The 23,701-nt window shown below is 32.7% G+C and overlaps 2 protein-coding genes across 2 annotated transcripts in view; one reads left to right on the forward strand and one right to left on the reverse strand.

Annotated features, from left to right (window-relative positions):
* Positions 1-2,214: 2,214 nt before the first annotated feature.
* Positions 2,215-4,425, reverse strand: LOC130612937 (uncharacterized). Its single transcript, XM_057434268.1, has 2 exons — positions 3,153-4,425; positions 2,215-2,788 (listed from the first exon to the last, which is right to left on the reverse strand). The coding sequence occupies exon 1, from the start codon at positions 4,122-4,124 to the stop codon at positions 3,273-3,275; it is 852 nt and encodes a 283-aa protein (XP_057290251.1). The 5' UTR covers positions 4,125-4,425; the 3' UTR covers positions 2,215-2,788; positions 3,153-3,272.
* A 5,729-nt stretch (positions 4,426-10,154) lies between these two features.
* Positions 10,155-23,701, forward strand: part of LOC130612935 (uncharacterized protein C05D11.1-like) — a 33,948-nt gene continuing 20,401 nt past the window's right edge. The window contains exons 1-2 of the mRNA XM_057434263.1: positions 10,155-10,176; positions 18,899-19,051. Of these exons, the coding sequence (XP_057290246.1) occupies positions 18,913-19,051 (139 nt within the window). The 5' untranslated portion in view covers positions 10,155-10,176; positions 18,899-18,912. The remainder of the gene's footprint in view (positions 10,177-18,898; positions 19,052-23,701) is intronic.

Below are 23,701 nucleotides of genomic sequence, written 5' to 3' on the forward strand. Positions count from 1 at the left end.
CTCTTTCAAATGAAAACTTGGACCATATTATTAAACCTGAACTACAAGATGAATACTTTAATAGAGGGAAAGCAGAATTCCTGTCAACCTCGAAATATCATGACCGAACTCCAGGGCTCTTCAAAGATGAATTTAAGGGGACGCGAATGATTGCTCTTACATCAAAAATGTTATTACGGTGAAAAGCAAGATCTGGGCAAGGCAAAATTTAGTTGTAAGAGTATTTCAAAGAAACAAAATGACATGTCATGGGATAGATATAAAAATGCTTTAGACGGTCATAAAGATATGGCTCAAAATACAGGGTTTAGACTTAACAATAACCAGATAGTAACATATACCCAAAAGAAACTGGGTCTGAGTGCTTATTACGACAAACGGATAGTGGCAGCTGACGGAATTCAAACAACCCCTTTGTATTAGAGGGCTCCTCGTGATATATTTACGGTCAATATTTTACATTATGAGACAATTATTTATGTTTAGCTTAGCGAAAATAATTGATAGGGATTCTCGTTGATAATTAAGAGGCGATGTAAATGGGCCTGAAATGACTCCCACCTACTACTTCTGGCATCAAACAATGGCTCATTGTTCATACTCTTTCATATGCTAATTTTTCGAGCCGAGATCTCCGACCCTGCACGGTACTTCAAAATCGCTGCCTAGCGAGAAGGGTGTTACCTATGTTTTGAACTTTCCGCTTGGTTTTTGAAGTTTTTTTCAATATGCCGGGAGAAAACTGTACAATTCTTGGTTGTTCTGTGTCCAGGAAACATAAACTTAGTTTGTTCAAAGTTCCACTGGCTAACAACGAAGTAAACAAGAAGTGGGGCGCTGATCTCATCAATGTTATTACGAAGTACAGAGAGATAGACTAAGAGATCGCATACAAAGTCGCAAATTGTATATATGTGAAAGACACTTCACGGAAGACGACTATTATGTGTGTAAGTAGAACTATTTTGTTTTCTTTTTTATGCTGTTCCTTGGTTTCCGTGCAGGCAGAAGAACCTTCTGCCAACAGACTTGCATGCAAAAATGCACATTTGTGCTGGAGCTGCTGTACTCAACTTGCTATATTCTCCTGTCTGTTTAGATCCAACACGAAAAGCATTAAAAGAAGGAGCTTTACCAACGTTGAACCTTCCTGAAAAAAGTGTGAGCTCTAGCAGTACCTTCACATCATCCATCAGATCTCCAACATCAATTCAGAAACGTGAAGAATTTATGGTTTTACAACAGTTATCTCCTCCTAATTCTCCACCCATGTCTGTATATAAAGATTTTTTTGACTTCACACATCGATAAAAAAATTATCTTTGGCTAGTTGCTGGAATATCAAATGTGAAGAAGATGTTATTACTGTGACTTGTACCTCTGATTGTTATGTATTACCGAAGTATGAAATTTTTATTTACATCACTATCATATTCTATAAGAGTTTATGGTAGGATGTTACCTGAACAGCATCAATTTTATTTATCGAATGACCGGTCATTTCATAATGTCACCCTGTCAAACCTTATTGCTGAGCTGAATAGTTGCAACATATGTCATGGTATTGAAACACCAGATCCTGACAAAGAAGTAAACTTTCCGAAACATGTTGTCCCAAAACATTTTGATTATAACAATTATCAGAAATCCTTATTCAAATCAAGGTTGCATCAGGATCAGTATTATCGTTCCAACAATTGTAGCATTTTGGTAAATCTTAGCAATCCATGTGGTAACTGTGAGTCATTCAATATGAATATAACCTATGACAAAAACCGAAAATCTGTTGTTTCAAACCAACCGCCCAAACTAAATGCTCCGATAACACACACCTCAATGAACGTTTGAAATTGTATATTCAAGGACAGCGATTGCATTGTAAGCAGTTGGAACAAGATTTGGCCAGAATGAAAAGTGCATTGGAAAAAGAAAGTCAGCCAATTAGTAATGAATTGAATAATGACTTTAGAACATTATTTCCTGGTGTTGACAAAAAAGATGTTCCTGATTTTATGAAATTGTTTTGGGAGGAACAACAAAATTATGTTAATTCCTCGTGTGCTAGTAGTGTTCGTTATCATCCGATGGTAATAAAATATTGTCTCAACTTAGCCGCAAAGTCATCTTCTGTTTATAATGACCTGCGATATGATGCGAAAACTGGCTCTGGGATTTTAGTTCTACCAAGTTTACGTACACTTCGAGATTATAAGAATTACGTTAGACAAACACGTGGTTTCAATTCTGCTATAATTTAAGAGTTAGCACAAAAAACTGGTATTTTACTGATCCTGAGAGATATGTTTTACTTTTATTTGATGAAATATCGAAACCAGACCTGGTAATTTTTCGGATCAAGCCAAATCTAATATGTTCATCTCATGGCAAACATATGAAGGTCTACGTATAACAGTGTATTCATTCATTGAAGTAGTGAAGTTTTTACTACAACACGGAATCAGGTATGTATGTGAATACAGATTGGATATTTTTTGCGTACATTGAGAGAAAGTTTTTGTGAACTTATTTTTATCAAAATAGGCAGCCTGAGTTCAACAGCATATAATGATTAATTCTATATTTTTTTTTTACAGCTACGTGCTTTCAGAAAGATTTTGCCAAGATGATCTTAAAAATTACTTTGGTTGACAACATGCTATTGGTCGAAGACGTGATAATCTAACAGTCAGAGATGTCGGTTACAATGACAACACAATAAAAACACAGTATTCAGTGAGACCGATTTCTGGAAATGTACGTGGGCAAGACGATTGATGATACACCATTGCTGAAAAGAAAAAAGACACAATGAACCATCTTGACACTCTGTCCGGGCATGAACAAAAACTGTCAAACCGGCTTTTTTATAGCCACAAATGTTTTGAAAACATTAAAATGGTAAAATACTGCATTATAAATTTTCTAGTCCTACTGTGGAACCGGGAGAATATGTATGGTATAATGTATTATCGCCTAGATATATAGGTATGTATTAGGTATTTTTGTTGTTGTTGTTGACATATTTTGATAAATTTCTCTCAAAAATGCAAAAATTTTGCAGATTTTTAAAACTGCAAAAATTTCTGCCATGAATGTAATATAAGTTTGCAAAATTTATTTTTCTCGTTCAACCTGAAAATTATTCAACTTACCGAACGATGAATGTATGCAAGTAGTAGGCATAAATCCAAAATAATGTGTTTTTAAAATGTGTGGCTATAAAAATAGCCTTTTTGACAGTTAATATAGTCCATGTCCGGGACTGGAAAAATTCAATGACCCATGTCAGTTGCAATGCTAGTTTGCTTCAGTTCTGTTCTTAATGAACGTTTCTTTCCTTTCTTCTTGGCAGCCTTGTGCTTTTCACGTACGTCTTCAGCATATGAAAAAGTGCGAACTCTAACAAACAGAGTTAGTAAATGTTCAAGTAGGTTGATGCAAATCTCTTTTTTCACTTTTGGATCAATTCCCTCACATATCATTTTGAAATTTGACAGTATAGTACTATCGGTTAACATGGAGGAAACTAGTTCTTTAGCACATAATTTGGTATTAAAAGCAGATGTTTTTGCACGAAATAACTTTTCACATTTGACAAAAATATTTTGTGTCCTTTGATTGACTCTCCACAAACCACCTCTATCACGGATGTTAACCAAAGTTTGTGTGTCATCTACATCAATCTTACAATATTTCAATACAAGAGCATACTGTTTGTTTACATTCGATTGCTGTTTACCGAAGCAGAATTTTGTGTGCAATTTATGAACAATATAACCAGAGAGATACTGTAAACTTTTTAACTCTTTTTCTGGAAGTTCGGTTGTCATTTCAGGCGAATAATCAAGCGACGAGAATACATCTGTTCCAGAGAGATGAATCAGAACATGGTTAGCAACTTCCATCAACAAAGTGTTAGTTATGGTGACATCAGCAAATTTTTTAGGCAGAAGATTTTGATCCAATAATCTATAAAACTCTGAATAAAATTTCTCAGCACTTCCACTGTATTTCTCAATGACAAATTTGATTTTTTCCCAGAGTTCCACAGCCTCATCAACAGAAAAGTTGATGTTTGAAAATTCAGTCCTTGTCTGCTCAGGTAAACACATATCTTTCTTCATTATGGTGACACATTCAACCAGAATGACACGTAATTTCAAAGGGTGGAACTTCTTCAATAGCTGCTCCTCTTTAGAAAGAGAGCTAGCTAGACGTGTTTGGCGTTTTTATGTCTTGTCAAACCTCTGCCTGTTTTTGTCACTTTTCCACATTCATTACAAACAAATTTATCGCTATTTTCCACGGTAGATGATTCCTCAGATATAACTGCATCTATATTCACGTTAAAATCACCATCATCGTCCAAAAATCCATCCTTAATTAAATAAAACAATCATCAAGGTCTTCCCCACTGAGAAAATCCTTGTTAGCCGCCATTTTCAAAAACTGTGCAGTATCGTCGGGCCGTCGCCAATATTTCAACTACGAATTTCTAAACAAAGGAAACGGCCCACGGTGCCTATCTCGCCGTCTATACCATTTTTGATCCTGGTATATGTTCTCTCTTGTGCATTCCCCAAAAGTAGATATGGCCTCCATAATTGTGTTGTATGTAATTTTCTTAGGTGTTTCATTTGCATCATAACTACATTCATCATCTCTCTCCATGTATTGTACCATTTGCCCTTGAAAGACAGATTTTTCATATGTTTCTTTGCCATTTGGGAGTTGCACTTTGTAGATACCCCCAGAACATACACCTGACACTGTTCCAACTACATTCCTTGCCTGTGTGATATCTTTCATTTGCTTCCGTGCTTCAAAGAAAGGATTTTTTATTAAAACTTTGTCTCCAAGTGAAAATTTCCTTTCTTCATTTTTTGGTTTTCGCCTTTGGATGAATACCATACTCTGTTGCTTCCAAAGCTTGTAGGTTATAATATTCCTTTTCTTATGCCAATGTGAACAAAGCAGTGTTGAATTTAAGTTTATCAAATTCATTTTCTTGACACTCATTACTTCCACTGCTTTGTATTGGAGCTGCGACTGCTTCTAGATTATTTTGCTGAGACTTTTTCTGCTTCTCAATAAAGAATCTTGATGACAGTGATGCAGAGCTACAAGATTGGTATATTTCATTTGCTGTAATACCAACATTTGACTTGCTTGATATTTTTCCTTCTTCAAGCCATTCTTCATCACTTTCAGAATCATCTGAACTGGAATTCCCATCATTTTCATTAACATTTTCTGTGTGTGTTTTCAGCCACATTAGATCATCTGGAATAATGTGGTGTCGCATTGCAATAGGATCTCTGTTGTGATAGATACGGAAAGGAATGTCATCAATGGTTTGATGCCATGTGTTGTTCATGATGCTACTGATACCTGGTAGAAGCAAAGGCCAAGTCCTAGCACTTTCATCTTTTGTCATATGTTGTAGAATTCGATTCAAGTGGCTCTTAACAACTTTGTTGGCATTCTCAACCTGACCTTGACTCAGAGGATGATATGGACGACCATGCTTTTTTTGTACATCATGAGTTTTCAAAAAATCAGTAATTATCTTAGCTACAAATTCCTTTCCATTGTCACTTTGAAAGATTTCAGGAAAACCTTCTTTCTCACATAAAAATCGTAATGATGTATATATATGTTCAGCTTCCTTTGATATTATTGGGAATAACCATATATACTTGGAAAAGGTGCATTTTACTTTTAGGATGTGTTTGAACCCCCATATATTATTGCTTAAATATTTGCGTTTATTTATTGCAAGTAGAATTAAATCAAATTGCAAACGTTGGTGGGGCCAAAAGGTACGAATTGGGATTGGTGGTGGTAGCTCTGTTTGTGGTAATGGATTAGATACTTTACATGTAGGACAGTTCTTTAGAAAAACTCTTGCTAGTCATTTATTCCACGGAAATAGTATGTATCATTAAACTTTTTAGTTAATTTATTGATTGAATTTGGATGGCATGTCATTCTTTCTGTTTCAATTTTTATTTGATGTAATTTTTCTAATATTTTTTCAGTATGCTCTTGTGGCACGCAGTTCCCGCCATGTAGTTATTTTTGTCTTGCGATTATATATGCAAACTTGAAGTTTTGGTATACCAGTGTGAAAGCGCTCTAGTTCTCCATCTTTTAATTTGAGTTGAAATTTTCTCATATTTTTATTATTGCTAATAAAAAAATTTCTCTTGTATTTTTTGTAAAAGATTGGAATCTCACTCAATTCAGAACAGAAATCAGAGTCCAATAGAATGACGTTTAAAATCTGTTGATACACCTCCAAGGTTAATGGCTTAAGAAAGATTGAATGATCTAAAAAAATTGAAATACTTTCAAAATGTTTTATTCAAAAAGGGGTCTCATGCAGAAGGAAGAAGCCTTTTTAGGAGTAATTCTCAAATCTGAGAAACTTTTGTGCCATTGCTCTTTTCGAAAAAGAGGTTATGTTTGAAACAAATGGTTATAAATAAGCAATGCAACAACCTTCTATTTAAACAAATAAAGTGGTCTATATTATTAATGATGAAAAAGGAAAAAAATAGTCTATTTGGTTAATTTTTAGTGATTTGAAGGTTTAGGCTAGACGTTTTTTTGTGACTGATTATTTTTTATAGTCTACCTAGAAAAGGTTTTGCTAAATTACAAAAAGTTTCTATCACAAATGTTTCTCAGATAAGTAAGTTATTTTTTCAAAACATTTTTATTTTGAACTCAAACTTTAAGGCACAATTTTCACTCTGATTGTCTAGTTGGTAAGACACCTTAATGGTAATCCAGGTTCGAATCCTGGTCAGAGAAATTGTTGCCACATGAATATTTCTTAAATGTATTAACATTAAAGGACATTCTTAATTTTGGTATTTTCGCAGATAATTTTTGTCTACTTAGGTGTCAATTCTGCAAATAACTATTTGACTTAGACCTTGTTTCCTCAAATTTTGATCTTTTTTGAATCATCATAATATTACCACATGATCAGCCACTTTATTGATATTTTAAACAAATGTGTCAATTCTGCAAATAATTATTTGACTTTATTTTTTAAGTTCGCACATCATAATATCAGATGATCAGTCAAAAAATAGATATTACGATAAATTAGACACTAGAGACACACATAAACAGTCAGTTACAATGTGTGGGGTTCACAATTTCAAACATCTCCCACTTTTATTTAGTAAAACGAAAGTGTAGTGAAGCCTTTACATTTACATTTTAAGTTTCTTGCCTTGTTTCCTCAAAACATTATTTTTTAAGTTTAGACTTATTTTCAATCATCATAATATCAGCAAAAGATTAAGAAGACACTGGAGACACAGATCGAGAGAAGTGCTGTATGCAAACCCTTGCATAATTTCAGATTACATTGTTAAGACTAAAAGGGAAAAGCCCATCTAACAAAGGTGTTTTATAAGATAACTGCCTAAAAATAAATACAACCCCTTTTTTAAGTTCTCAGAGTGCCTGTCTTATACTGATTTGACTGTATGCTAAACGTCAATTCAATGTTTAGATCTTAATCCCTATCCTCCCTGCTCTAAAGATCAAAATCAAAAAAGTTATATTTTAGTATTGCCAATTACTAAAATTACAAGCACACTCGGTCATACACTTCTAAAAAGCACTTTAAAGACAAATTATTTCAAAATATTTTTTTCATGGGGATGGCAGAAAATTATGCCATAAGATTATACTTAATCAATGTCAAGGATTTAACCCTTTCCTATCTGCATACTTTTCGATTTGTGAGTCATCCCTTATGGAACAACAGATACACAATTTTTATAAAAGACATTGCAGTGAAACTCAAGTTGTTTTTAATTTATTTATTTTTTTTATTAAAACTAGGTTAATTTATTTGTCTTTACTGTAAAGTAATATATAAACTTGTTTTTTGAAAAAGGTTGGTGGCCAAAAGCTTAAAAAAAATAGATTGATGACTCGATTTTTTCATATTTCCTAATTTTTAAAATTTCAGAAAATACCCTTTAAATTTTTAAAAAAATATATAGGCTAAACCCAAAAAGGGTATGTTTCTTATAAAAAAAATGTGTGTACACTCAAATTAAAATTACAAAAACCAAGTATTTTATCTTCAGATTTGGATTTACCAACATCTTCAGAAGCAGCTAAACATGTTTCCTGTACGTTATTTACTTCCATTTTAAATGTGGTGACAGAAATGAATTGAACAGATTAAATAATAAAATTATTTTGAAAATTACTCAGATAAACTACTTATTTTATGGATTTCTCACAACAACTGAACCAATGATATAACTGTATAACTGTGGAATATTAATAAAACCATGTGAAAACTTATAAGTAATGAAGAAGAATTGAACTCCTTATTAGGCCATATCCATGATAGATAAAATTTGGTTGGTTAGTCATTGTGAAATATTCTTATTTTATTTTCTATTGGTTGCTTCACAAGAATTACAGGTTATAGATACCTTAAACAAATGAAACCTTAAAAACAATCTAGTGACTCAGAAACACTGAAAACAAATAATTCATTGAAACAGGTGACTTGAAAGTTTGTATCTTGTTGACTATAGAAATTTGCAGATATCAACAAGAATGTATATATAATATGGAATAAACAATACCTTCATTGAAACTGGTACCTGCTAGAAACTTAGCATAATAAAATTATTCTTTGTTCTATTCTGGTTAAACTTTACTAAAACTAAATTATATAACTAATAAATTCTGTAAAATACTAAACTTTGAGGGGGTTGTCGTCACCTGTGTACATGTGTTCAAAAAATAGCTATATCATAAATAACTTACCATAGCTTTATATAGCTAGCTAAATTTTTCCATGTGTAACTTTTGGTACCATAGCTTCACAAAACCATACATCTTCTAGTTCACATTAAAGTTTTGAGTCATCTTAACAAGGCTTCTTTTCTTTGTTTTAGCACCCCACTTACACTTTATAAATTTGTATCCAGCAGGGTTTCACATAAAATTCCATAACAGAAAGAATATTGCACGTGTTGTACCTATATTAAGAAAGAGAGAAGACATTTAATTCATGTTTAGCTATAATAGCTACATTTTAGCAGTCATGTCATGGTGTCTGTTTATGTGTGTGTGTTATTTCTTTGTTGTTGTTGTGTTTTTTTTTGTGTTTTTTTTTTTTTTTTGGGGGGGGGGATCTAATCATAATGTAGCTGTAGCTAGTTAGCTTAACTGTGGGTAAACTCGAAATTTTTCAAAGCTATATAATTCTAGCATTTCACTTCTACGAAACTTCTAGCTGGAATAACCTGCATTACACAGATCTGATTATTGTGAGCTGGTTTCTGGAGATAATCTCTGCGGCCTGTTGATTTGATTATTGTTCATCTGTGGAAAATACATGGCCCACTGACAAGATAAATTTCACTGGATGTAATTAAGATTTAGACACGAAAAATTTTAGACACCAATTTCACGGTACAGCAGGTCAGGACTGAAGACTGTTTTTAAATCCTCTGTGACCTAGAGTGGGCGTTATCATCTTCACTCTAACTCTCACTTTCTTTTTCTTTATTAGTGATGACTGACACTAATGATCGTCATCTCAGTAACGTCATTCTTTTTAGGAGCATCACCAATTTTAAGAAGCATCACCACTCTCAGAAACATCACGATTCTCTGGAACATCATGTTTCTGACTTTGCGCCAAATTTGCAGTTGTCTTTTTTTCTTTCTCTCCACTTTCCATTCATTTTAAGAATTGTCCTAAGTAAATAATCTCTACTTCATATATGCATTCAATAGAAATTGAAGGAGTCGTTTCTTATAGCATTTTCTGTTGTAACACAACACTCGTCAACTATCAGGCCGAAAATTTTAAAACACGAAAACCTGCCACATTGTGGCTTAAATCTCTTAACACTTAAACCACAGTAGGAACTGAACTTAGTGGAAAGAATTCAAAATAACCATTGCGCTGCTTCTTCTCTTGCGTTTTGTGTTAACCCGCCTTTATTTCCGCCCTTCTTTTACATCCTGTTTAAAGTACGCCATTCTCACTGCAATTAAGTCTTTCCGCGTCCCTGACGCCGTAAAATAGCGTGGAAAAGTAGCAGAACGAAACGAAAGAACAAAACTGAAAACAAGAAGAACATTCTTTTTTTTTACTTTGAGTGCTATTGCTAGGTAAATATATGCATGCTCAATAAGAAAAGAATGGAAAGTAGAGATTTTTTGCTACATGAACTGATTTTTTCGTAATATTAAAACTATATAGCAAGTTAGCAAGTTATCTTGCATAGCTACTGTAAGGCTAGCTAGCTAGCTAGCTATATAGCTACTGAAAGGCTAGCTAGCTATTTTGAGAAAGGTTTGGTTAAAGTTCATATGAATACTATAGTAATTGTATATAAACCTCACATTAGCTTTTAAGGTGTTGCAAAGATGATGGACCAGGAGGAGCTAGTTACAGAAATTTGTAGATTTTTTTTTTAGTATGGGCCATTAGGTAATTAATTGGTGTAATAGTGTTTGGGGTAGTGGTTGGGGTAGCTGATTTTAATATTCAAAGCGTATAATTGGTAAATATACATTACATATTCAATTTTACTGCAACACAAAGGTCCTGAGCTTGCTTAACCAATTAACTGGTCTGAAAACAATAAGGACACTGGTAGCTACAGATAAGATTGAATATTGAAATCATCATCATCATTCTCGGCTTAACGTCCGTTTTTCATGCTAGCATGGGTTGGACAGGGTATATTAATGACCCTCTTCCAATCTGATCTAGACTGTGTTAGATCTAAACTCAACTTCCTCTCTATCAAGTCTGTCCTTAACCTCCTGCCAAGTCTTTCTCGGTCTGCCTCTAGGCTTTGCCCCAAGAACTATCAAGTCTCTACACTTTCTTACCCAATTATCCTCCTCCATTCTTTCCAAGTGCCCCAGCCAATTCAATCTTCTTATCTGGATAACATCTTTAATTCTATGGAGACTTAGCCTGCTTCTTAGCTCAGCTGAACTCTTTCTGTCTCTCAGACTGGCATTACACATCCACCTAACCATTCTCATATCATTCCTTTCTAAACGGTCAAGATCTTCCTGCTTCACTGCCCTGTCTCACTACCGTACAACATAACACTTCTTACACAGGCCTCATACAACCTACCTTTTACCTCAATTGACAGGACTCTGCTAGTCAATAAAGGAAGTAACTCTCTAAACTTTTTCCAAGCAGAACCTATCCTGCAAGTAACACTTCTTCCAACACCCCCTTCACTGCCCAACATATCACCTAAGTAACAGAAGTTCTTCACTATCTCTAACGAGCCACTGTTGTATACATTAAAGCTGGCAATACTTTATTCTCTATAATCTCACCTTTGCAACGCTTGCATACAAACTGTATGCCAGCTCTTAACCTTCCACTAATACTACTGCACTTCTTATGTACCCAATGCTTGCAAGTCTGACAAAAAATTGAGTTATATACTACCAACCCCTTTTCTGCAAACTCCACAAGGCCACTTTCCAACTACAAGGTCACACTTGGCTGCAATGCTACTTATCATGACTTTAGACTTTGCTGTGTTTACCTTCAGCCCTTTCTCTTCTAGTCCTTTCTTCCACTTCTCAAACTTTTCAACTAATTCTTCCATTGACTCTGCTATGAGAACCAAATCATCTGCATACAATAACTCCCATGGACAACCTGTTCTGAACTCCATCGACAGCGCTTCTAAGACTAGAATAAACAACAAAGGACTAAGTACAGAACCCTGATGTACACCAACATTTACACTAAATTCATCACTAAGTGAATCGTTAATCCTGACACGACTTCTAGCATTGCTGTACATAGATTGAACCATCATAACTAGCCACTCATCCACACCTAATTTTCTCATAGCCCACCAAATAACTTTACGTGGCACTCTATCAAAAGCTTTCTCTAAATCTACAAAGGCAAAATAGAGATTCTTTCTCTTTCCTAAATACTTTTCCTGAAGCTGTCTGAGTAAAAATATTGCATCTGTAGTGCCACGCCCTGGAACAAAACCAAATTGCATCTTATCTATATCAATTCTTTCTTTAAGTAACTTATCACTCTTTCAATAACTTTCATTACTTGATCAACCAACTTCAAACCTCTATAGTTACCCCTTTCTAATGCATCACCCTTGTTCTTGAAACAATTCACTATTACATTGACTGCCACTCACTCGGAATAGCACCATCCTTTATAATCTGCTTAGCAAGACTTGTAATAAGCTCAACTCCAATATATCCAGATGCTTTTACCATCTCTGCAACAATACAAAATGAATATTGAAATTGAAGGAGTGAGAGTGTTGAAAGCTGGCCTCCAAGTTTTTTCACCTGTTCTCACCATATTGTTTAACAAATCATTAACTACTGGTTATGTTCCATCATGTTGGAAAAATAAAAGAGTATCTCCTCTTTTCAAATCTGGAGATCCCAGTGATGTAAACAACTACAGATTTCTATCCTTCCTGATGTCATGAAAGTGTTTGAAAAAATTGTCCATGAGCAAATGGTTGAGTTTCTATTGGAGAATAATTTATTAAATTGCAAACAATCTGGTTTTCGAAAGCTCCATTCCACTTCTACTGCTGCAATTGATGTGTCAGATTATATTTTAAATGAAATGGGTAAGGTAAAGGCAAATATGTTGGTGCAGTTTTGATAGATTTTAAAAAGACCATAAAATTCTTTTAAAATCGTTATACTGTTATGGTTTTCGAGATGGTTCTTTTGATTGGTTGCAGTCTTAACCTTTCTAATAGACACCAAGTCACCTTGGTGAACAACACTATGTCAGATGTGATACCAGAGGAGTCCTATGGAGTCCCTCAAGGATCAGTCCTTGGACTGTTATTGTTTCTTGTTTATATTAATGATTTAGAATCTGCAATTCACAACTCTTACTTCCGTCTGTATGCAGATGACACAATAATTATTCAAAGCTGTAATTCTCCTATTGAACTTAAATCTGCACTTGAAATTGAGTTAAATAATGTCAAGCAATGGATCCACATTAATAAAGTCACCATAAATACTGATAAAACTGAAGTGATCTTTTTTGGAAATAAAACAAAACTTAAAGCATGCACAGACATCATTATATCATACGATGGCATTGAATTAACTTCAAGAAAGAAGGTGAAGTACCTGGGGGTTATCTTTGATAGTAACCTGAGTTGGAAAAGACACATCAAAAGTGTTGTTAGTAAATCATATTATAAATTCAATAAAATAAGATGCATCAATTCATACTTGAACGATGAAACAAAACAATTACTTGTGAATGCTCTTGATTGTCATGCCATATTTATATTACTGTTCACCAACATGGTGTAATGCTAATAACTCATCTTTAAAAAAGGTGAATAAATTATTTTCTAACATAAACACTTTCTTGGGTAGGGATGCTTATGATCTGAACTCTCTATTTAATTTCAACTCAAGTATTTCCATCTTTAAAGCTGTCCATGAGATTGCACCTGCATATTTGAGCAATAAGCTAACATTAATTGTCACAGCACCAGATCATCTACAAATAATATGTTAGTTTCTCATCGAAGTGGTGCAAGATGTTTTAATAGAACATTTTTATATTTATCTCCAAAGCTTTGGAATAGTTTGCCAGATGATATCAGAAAATTAAATAGCCTCCTATACACTTCAAGGTTGCAGTTGGCAAACATAACTTTAAATAATAATTTAAAGTTTTTACTTTCCTTTTAACACAATTAAATAATTCTTTATTCTTTATTATTATTATTATTATTATTATTATTATTATTATTATTATTATTATTATTATTATTATTATTATTATTATTATTATTATTATTATTATTATTATTATTATTATTATTATTATTATTATTATTATTATTATTATTATTATTTTGGTGGAATATGTCGGACTTTGGTGGAATATGTCGGACGTGGTGGAATATATCGGACATATGGTGGAATATGTCGGACAAGGTGGAATATGTTGGACTGGTGGAATAATTCTGACATTATGCATATGTATTTCAATTATTAGCTTTTTGGTGGAATATTTCGGACTTTTTAAGTTAGATTAAATAATTTATTTTGTAGATGATCGCTTATGTTTACCACAAAAAAAAGGCAAAATTTATTATTACATAACTAATAAATTCTACTTTTTCACAATATTGCAGCTAAAGACCTTTATAGATTTTCTATCGCAATTATCAAACCTGTTATTTACGGCGAGTTCGAGCATATATTTACAAAATTTATAAAGAGCCTTGTGTTAAGTGTGCTTCTTCTTCTTTTCCCGATTTCTGTATTTATCGATTTATCGCGAAACACTTTTTAATTCAGAAAAGCAAACAAACAACTTAAGTTTATCCATGGGTGTACGAAAAGAAATATCCATGGTGTAACTAAAATTTTTTATGCAAAAATCTGAAAGTGTAAGCAATAGTCAGGAAAAATTACTCGTCCCCGATTTTGTTCATTAAAGTCATTAAGACGTCACAAGTATACAGAGCACTGTTTAGATATATTGTTTTTAACGCCTAGCTTCACCATATTTAAATTTTGCACAATAATTTGCAGAACAGATGTCTCAAGTTTGCCACTTCACTGTTTGTGGCACTTCGTATTAAGATGGGCAATATTTTATGGTGCGCTTCCTACAGGACTTTATGTGGTGTAGTGTAGTGAAACCCTAATACAGCTATAGCCTCGTTTCCATGTTATTTAATCATTGTAAAGACTTTATAGGAAGAAAATTTGACAGAGAACCTTGCTACGTTATATACATTTAAAAGTTATAGCTAGCCTTGTTTCCATGTTTTTGGTCATTGACAAGAGAACATTGTAACTAAAAGATTTGCCATAAGAACCATGCATGGGGGAACCTTGCACTTGAAATTGAGTTAAATAATGTCTTAAATTGTTTGTATTTGAAAATATTGCTAACAGAAATCATTTAATGAAAATCTTAGGGTGTGTTTTCCACCTACAAAACTGAAAGTCAGTGGCAAGGAAGACAGGCCATTTCTTGAATAAAACTAAGCCAGAGCTACAAAAAGCACCCGCTAAAAAAATTACGAGTGCTATGGTGTGCGAAAAATTGCACTTGTAAGCAAAATTTACAAGTGCGATGTGAATATTTGCAAGTGTGATTCACACGTAACTATTTTTTGTTTATTGCAAATGGTCTTCCGTCTTTCGTTCGAGTCTCAGTGTAATGCACCAGCCGAGCATAAGAGTGTCAGCATAAAGGAAAGGGGCCTTTAAGGGGACTTTCATGTTCTCTATACTTTTTAAACAAATCAATCATGAAGAAATGCATGTTATGTAATCAGCGTAATAGCCTTTTTCATCGCTCGATAATATTTTTTTAAAAAAAGAAAAAATTCACAAGTGCGATAATAAACACTCGTAAATCTTTTTACGAGTGTGCGGGCAAGTGCGTGTGCGATCGCACTCGTCTCAAGGAATGGCCTGGGAAGAGCACATGATTATTTGATCTGTAGAATAAAATTTGCCACCCCAAACACTACCACAATTTCAAAATTAATTAGTAAAAAAAAAAGGGATGCCATTAAAAGGTGCAAAATCAACTTCCACACCTCTATCAGTGGCATATATGTTGAATCCATTGATGTGTGTTCAAAGCAGGTTTTTTACACATAGGACCACTGGGAATAAGTCCACGGGTGATAATGACTTATTTAGGTTTAGCTTGCTTTTGATCATCAACCAAATGTCAAAATGAAATGATATAAAAGAGTGTCATAATACATGATCACAGGTCACAATATATAGTTGAATTTTGAGTATCAAGTAAAATTTTTTGGTAACCACATATTTCCAGGAATGAAGTAACAAAAAATTATCTTGTCATGGACGGAAATGCATAGAAAAAGGTTAGGGTTTTATATTGACCACTTCATGACCTTTTATGTATTTTGCTCAATTAAAAGAGTGGCAATTCTGCCTACAGTCCAAATTCAGCAATATATTTAAATTTTCAATAACAATCGCATAATGGCGACACTGAATATTTTTTTCCGTCCATGACATTTCTTCAATAATTTTTTTCGTATGGTATGTACAGTTTGGAATTTTCTAAAGATTTTATACTAATCTCTAATTTACAGTGCTAGCTACTAATCTGCCATCTTATTTGCCCTCCCTTACATTTATTAGTTGAATAAGAGCAGTCCAATGTTTTTTCCGTCAATGACTTTTACCATTCGTCCATGACACATTTTTGATAGTACACAGATACCGTATTTTCCGGTATATAACCCGCGGGTTATAAGTTGATTTTTACAACTTCAATCGTTGGTGCGGGTTATATTGTGGTGCGGGTTATGTGATAAGTTTTATATTTTCTGTCATTTATTGTGAAACTTAAAGTTTATACATTAATGAAGAAAATAGTACCCACGTGATAAAATGTGTACATTAATATAACTGCATGCGCCATCCTATATCTACGTAATCTTACTTCAACTATGTGATTTAATTTTTTTTTTACACAGTGAAATTGCTTTCTTTAACTTTCTATTGCTTGCCATTGTTAATATTACGAGCTCTCTCTGAAACACAATTCTGGAGATCATTTTTCTTTTGTGTTGAATGTAATTCTAATCTATTTATATCTTTGCAATCACATTGAGCACATTGAAATGATTTGCTATTAGTAATAAATCAATATAGCAGGTATCATTTAAAGGTTTACTTGACACGTATTTCACAACCTAGTGCACAGGACTTAATTATCAATTCCTGTTAATTTTGAAAAATGTTAAAATTAAAGTATAGATAATAATTTTCTTTTTTATCTTCACTACCTTCGAGCAACAGGTGGCCACTAAAAATATGAAAAATAAATATAAAATACAATTAATTAGACACACGCTCTCCTCCTTATAGCCGCCATTCATTTTATCATGCACACTGTGATAACAAAATTCTATAAACATTAGAAAAGAATGTTCCGCACATCGTTGTTACAGACAATCTGTGATAATTATTATGTTGTTTATTTTTATGCCAAAAAAACTTAAATATACATAAAAAAACCCAGAGATTTTACTTTAGGTTTATAACCTGATAGAATGGTTTTTTATTTGTTTGCTTGTTCAATCGCAGGAAGAGTTATGATTGACTGAAACTAATGTTTACAAATTAAAAGAAAACAGCATTGTCCGATTTGGTACTGCCGGCATTAGCAGAAGATCGACTTGTCAAATTAATTTTAATTCATTATTATTTCGCCAATCGGAGACAAGGAAGTTAAGAATAAGAGAGTCGCTAGTTCAGACACTTGGTTCTCATGTTTGAGGTTTACGAGTTTAAACGTCCCCCACTTGTCTCCAGCATGAAAAAACAGAACACACGCACATGAGTATAAAATGATTAGGGTAAGTAAAAATACGCTGAATTTTTTTCTTAACACGATGCGGGTTATGCAAAGGTGCGGTTGGTAAAACACATTGATTGAAATTTTATGCGGGTTATACGAAGGTGCAAGCTATCTGATAGCATCTAGTTCATAAGTCCCTAAAAAAGCTGAGCTGCGGGTTATACGATGTGCGGGTTATATACCGGAAAATACGGTATGTGTGGATCAGAGAGGTGTTATTAAGGAACAATTTGTATAAAGACTTAACAGTGTGCACCAAAATGATAATTTTGTACTTTGTTTTCTCAAATAATTATTTTTTGTTGGGGATTGAAAAGTTTTAAGTTTAAATTTGCACCACAAGTAGTTTTTAACAGTTTTGACAGTAAGCCAAACAAAGGTGGTGTCACAGGGTAAGTAATTCTGCATATTCACATTTTTAGTAATATATTACTATTAATATTAGTAATATCTTGCAATGGGAAAGCCACAAAAATAGAGACAACGTGATTATGAAAATCGCGTGCAGTTCTATGGGCCCAAAGTTGTCAACTGAAAGTCCAAGTTGAACTAATCTGTATTTCATAGTATATAATGCAATGTTATTTTATGATATTTTTGTATTCGCACTGTCTATTTTGGGTTACGAGGGTTCGGTTTGCGCAAATTTGAAAAGAGCCATTTTTTCGTGCATGACAATTCTGTCCATGACACGGCACTGTCTCAATACAAAGCCATCTAACGATCAGGGAAGTGTAAAATTGCATGTTTGAATGTGTATTATACATTCCAGCCTACAAGAAAAGCAATTGTTTGTGAATAAGCTCTCAAGTAATTCAGAGAAATACTTATCCAAAATAACAAAAATAAAAATTGCGTTTTCTGTAATTCCGTCCATGACAGGACATGTTCTGCAAATTACACAACCTGAGTAGCAGTTCCAACAATTTTGTTGAGGTTAATTTATATGTCGTGGTGGCCTTTCCTTGTGTATATGGATATTGTTTAAAAACTTTCCGTCCATGACAAAACAGTACTTTTCAATAATCATCTTTTTTCCAATTCAAAATTATAGCAAGACTCCTTTTTAAAGCATAAATATATAAACTATAGTTTTGTTATGGTTTTGTGGATTGGACAAGTTGGCATTTTATTAAACAGCTTGAGAAGTTGTCTGTGAATCTCTTAAATTTTTTTCTTCAATTTTTTTTATCTTTAGGTCACTGATTTAAGGTACCAATTATTGCTTTTGGGAACCAAAATTTGGACATGAAAAAAGACAAAATTTAATAATTTTATGCCATGTTGTTTTTGTATATTGTAAGAATATTTTTATTATATAAAAACATAGGATATAATGTATATAAATAGTTTTCATTTTCCTTCGTAAGATTTCATTTTACTTTGAGAAAAGTGAAACTTGCATGCACTGTAAACCCTCTGCTTAATTTGTTGAAACCTTTTTTTATTTAATTTTAGATCAAAAATTAATTATGCACAACTTTGAATTTATCAACTCTGCTGTAGCAGCAGGCATTATACCAATCAAGAAGTATAGATCCAAAGCAACAGGTTTTACCATTTGTATAGCAAATGTAGATGGACCCCTGGTAAATGGCTACATGTGTTTAGGTATTAACATTTCTGTAACTTTATTTATAAGTAGCCTGAACAAATTGCTGAATATTCAGTGCTTTTAAACCCCTTTAAAAAGTGGATACAATCAGAAAAGTAAAGTAATTTGTAATAACTTGCTAGCTCATTTCTTTATTTTTTTTGGTGATTGTAGCACAGAAATGGCTGGAATAGGTTTCCTCAGGAAAAAATTCTGATTTGGTAATTTTCGCCACAATCAGTAAAAACTTCAAACATAGCATAATTTTTTCAAAAAATAAAATCCAAGATGAGTGTTATTTTGTGAATATTTACAAAAATGCTTGTTTCCTATACATTGTAAAATAACTGAATATTCAGTACTTTTATTAAAGAAAAGAACAACAGTAATTTTAATACTTATTTCCATTATGCTAAAGAACATATTTCTTTTGTTGGAAACGGTTTGGAGTGTGGAAGTTTATGTTATTTTATCTTATCATTTTCCTATTTATTGGTTAATTTTTATTTTCTTATATGAGGACATTTTCTACTAGTGGAAATTTTCATTCAAATTATAGGATTGTAGGTCATGGACAAAGTTACCAAAGTTATATAGTTTCAAAAAATCAAGTAATTACCACACTAAATATATAACCAGTTTTTTATGTAGGTTACTAGTCGATAAAGCCTGTGGAAAAATCCATCCATCATTTGAATTTCGATGACGTGAACAATGACCCGTCAACTACAAAAAATATGTTTTAAAAATTTCTTTGCCATAACCTTTAATTTACGAAACTTAAAACGCTGATGAAGAAAATAGGATCATGTGCTTTTGACGAATGGTTAGGGAGATAAAAGGGTTTAAAATATTTGCTGATATCAGCAAGAACCCACAGCACAAACACATATTTTTTTTAAAAATTGCATACCTGTTGCCTTTATCGTATAGAGCTTATAAAATGCTGATAAAAGAAATGTATAGGATCGTGTACTCTTGACAAACGGTTGTAGAGATATTAAGGTTAAAAGGTTTTTTGATGACGTCATCAATCCACTCATTCCGAAACGGATTTGAAACTCGTGTTTGGAAAACACACCCAAATTGGTCCCAGGTGGTTCCTAGTTACTCACGTGGTGAAAAATGACTAACATCACCACCTAGTTTCTAAGATATTTGGTCTTAGAGTTTTAGGAGCATTGTAATGACTTCTTTAATTTAATGTAAGATATTGATGGTTACTTAGTGTTTGATGTCGCAGCGTTTAATTTGTTGAGACACAACTTTTTCAGTTATATACATCAAAGGAAAATGAACACATCCACTTTGGTTGTTACAGATAGACACACACACAGTCTCTGTATTATTATATAGATTCAGTAACCTCACAGGTTTTATTTTTTACCTTATATGCTCAGTCTGTAAAATTGCTGAATTTTCAGCACTTTCGCTACTTATCATTATAGACTGTTTTGTCGCAGGCCTGGTCATAAAGAAAAGTAGTGATGTGTGGTACAATACACCTCAACAATAATGCTTTTAAAATTAATTTCCACTGTCTCCCTATAACACAATCCTGGAGACATCCTTTCCTTTGTCTTCACAGTTTATGGTTTCTAATCTGTTTGTATTATATTGTATACTAGTCGATAAGCCCCATGGAAGAATCCACTCAGGCAGAAGATTAGGTTGTTTTGTGCTCACATCAGCAATGCATATATAAAAAAAAATGGCGAAATGTAGTTTATCTGTTGCCTGTAATGGGTACAAATTGAAACGCTGATAAAAATAATGTATAGGATCATATGTGTTTGCAAACGCATAAAGGAGATATAAGTGTTTTAAAATTTAAAATTTTGCTGATGTCAGTAAAGTCCTCTAAAGTAAAAAATAATGCATAGAATTATGTACAACACTAACAATAATAATAAAGTGAGAAATAACACATTTCAAATATTTACATCTTGTAAAGCAATTACGTTTGATTCGTTTGAAAACCTTTAATATTTCAATCAGAAGTGTCAAAAAACATCAAATTTATATCTGGAAAATCATTTATTCGGTTGCGTATTATCCTGTTCCCCTAAAATATACACAAAATGTACAAATTAACAGGTTACAAACACAAATTTTTTTTTCTTAGTATTATGATCTGTAGTGACCTCTACCGACGCAACCATTTTAAATGTGAATGTCAAAAATGAATAAGGAGTAAATTTAAATCAACAAAGATATTATTTTTGGAAAACATAGTGTATATACGATCCGTCCTCACAAAAGTTTACACAAAATGTAAAACAGATCGGTTTTCAAGGATAAATAAATTTTCCACAAAAAGGTTATAAAACACATCAAATTATAGAAAAATCAGGCATTTTATAAAATATAAAAGACAAAAAAGTTGTAGTCAGAACAATTAATAATTTTTTCATCATCACCAAACACAGTTATTACTACAATTTTAAAATTCCTAACAAAAACTTGAAACTATGGAATTTTCTTCCAGCAAAAATGACATCACGTACAGTTTAGTTCTCCTCAACAGAAGTTTATAATACGAAATATGAAAAAGCCATTAGCTTACACAACAGCCTTCAGTGGAGGCCAATTCCACAAAAAATTGTTCTTTCAGTATATTGCATGTGGTTTTTTTCCCACAAAAGTTAACACAAAATTTTAAAAAACAGCAGTTTGCAACACAAACAAAAACATGAACAACCATACCATCCTCTCATAAATTAAAATAAAGTCATAAATCCACGTAAATTTCCAATCAAATGTCTACAACCCCCTGTAAAAATAACCTGGCATTTTACATGTAGGCTGACAAAAGTTTAACAGGATGTCAGAAACGAAACAATAAAAAATAACTTAACACACATGCTTAAAATTCTGAAAAACATTATTCCACTTGTCATATTACACATAGTCACCTTGTAAAGTTTACAGTAAATGTGAAAAGAATTGTACTCTATGGACATAAAAATACATCACACTATCCTGCAAAAGTTCCATTCTTTGAAAGATTTTGTAGGTAGCTAGCTATAGCTTGTTACATCATAATTCGTGCTCATAAAAGGAGAGAAATTTGGAAACTAAGGTATAGCTAGCTATTAAAAAAGAGGAATAATAACATAAGTCATAGGTTAGAGCTAGCCATGGGATGGGGAGCAGGCCTTGGTTGCTAACATTAGCTAGGTAACAGTAGCTAAGACACCCAGTGAAATATACTTAAACTGAGAACATTTAGCTAAAACTAAAGCTAGCTATTTATGCTTAGTAAAACACATATAAAGAGAAACTATATAGTAATGTAAAAATAATAACATTACAGTGAGTTCAACAAACCAAAGTTTTCCGTTTGTTAGTCAGCTAACAGCTTTATGTAGCATTTTGAATTTTAGGACAAATACATTAGTTACGTGCCAGGGGATACATTAATTATGCAACAAAATGTAAACAAATATGCTGGCTAGGTTTTTAAAAAAAACACGTTAAAATATAAAACTTTAAGAATTTGAGGCTTAAGTGGCTTTTCCTGGAAAATGCGAGTCTGCTTGCTCCAGCGACATAAAAACTAAACGTCTAAAAATATCAAAGTTCTTATTATTTGTGACTTCAAATCCACTTCAAACTCTAGCCTTCATTTACTACTTCTAACTTTACTTTACCTCTAGCTCCACTTCCAACTTCACTTTTCTACTTCTTTACTTGAACTTTTTTCTTTTCAAATATGCTTTTTTGAACCACTTTTTTTACTTTTTTTCAAGATAAAGAGATCGTTCTTTTGTGGGGTTTTTTGGTGGCGAAAAGACAACATTTTTCGAAAGTTCACCATTAAATTTATTTCAGCAAATCAAATTCAGCTGTTTTCCTCACGTGATGTAAACAAAGAACCCCTAGCAAAATGAACACATCCACTATGACTGTCACATGCACTTCGTATTATTATATAAGATGATATCAATTATATTCAGTATATACATTACACGGACTTCCATATTCTTTTTATATTATATAATAATCAGTATATCAGGTTTCTTTTGAAGGTGTCATTGACATGTATATGTCATATTGCTTACATCTGTTTGAAATATTCAAAAGACATTACGTTGGCTTGCCTGTTTGCAAATGAGCCAGAACTCTTGTTAGCAGGTCAGTAAAAAAAATCTGTTCAAAGCCAAACGTCTTGTTTGCAAACGCCACTATACCACCCTAGTTTAAAACGCTTCAAACCTTTTGTAGAAAATAAGCAACATTCACAAATTATATGCACTCTAGGTTTTTGTTACAATTTTGGCATTTCATTATTTTTTGTGTGAAAAATCATCTGAAAAACACTACTGGTTCTGTACATCCAGATTGTTGCTCAATATATACTTCCTAAACAAGCTTGTGTATGATCAATCTTAAAAAAAATGAGTTTAAGCATTTTAAATATTTGTTTCACATAAGAAAATAAATAAAAATTTTAAAAAAATTGCTCATGAATATTTAATGTGAACAGCTTAAGAGAATCTTTAACGATGGAATATTTTCTTTACCCTATTTTCAGTGCTACTTTTAAATATCTACTTACTGCAGTAAATTTAAATAACTGAATTATTAATTTGTAACCTGCTAAAGTTTTAAAAAAATAAATGTAGGTTGTTCAAAAATCAAGAAGGAAAATCATGATTATCAGG

The sequence above is a fragment of the Hydractinia symbiolongicarpus genome, chromosome 10, assembly GCF_029227915.1.
Source record: "Hydractinia symbiolongicarpus strain clone_291-10 chromosome 10, HSymV2.1, whole genome shotgun sequence".
NCBI classification, from domain to species: Eukaryota; Metazoa; Cnidaria; class Hydrozoa; order Anthoathecata; family Hydractiniidae; genus Hydractinia; species Hydractinia symbiolongicarpus.

Bases quoted from the DNA above. Each gene is read 5' to 3' on its own strand.
- LOC130612937 (XM_057434268.1), bottom strand. From the start codon at position 4,124: ATGAAGAAAGATATGTGTTTACCTGAGCAGACAAGGACTGAATTTTCA.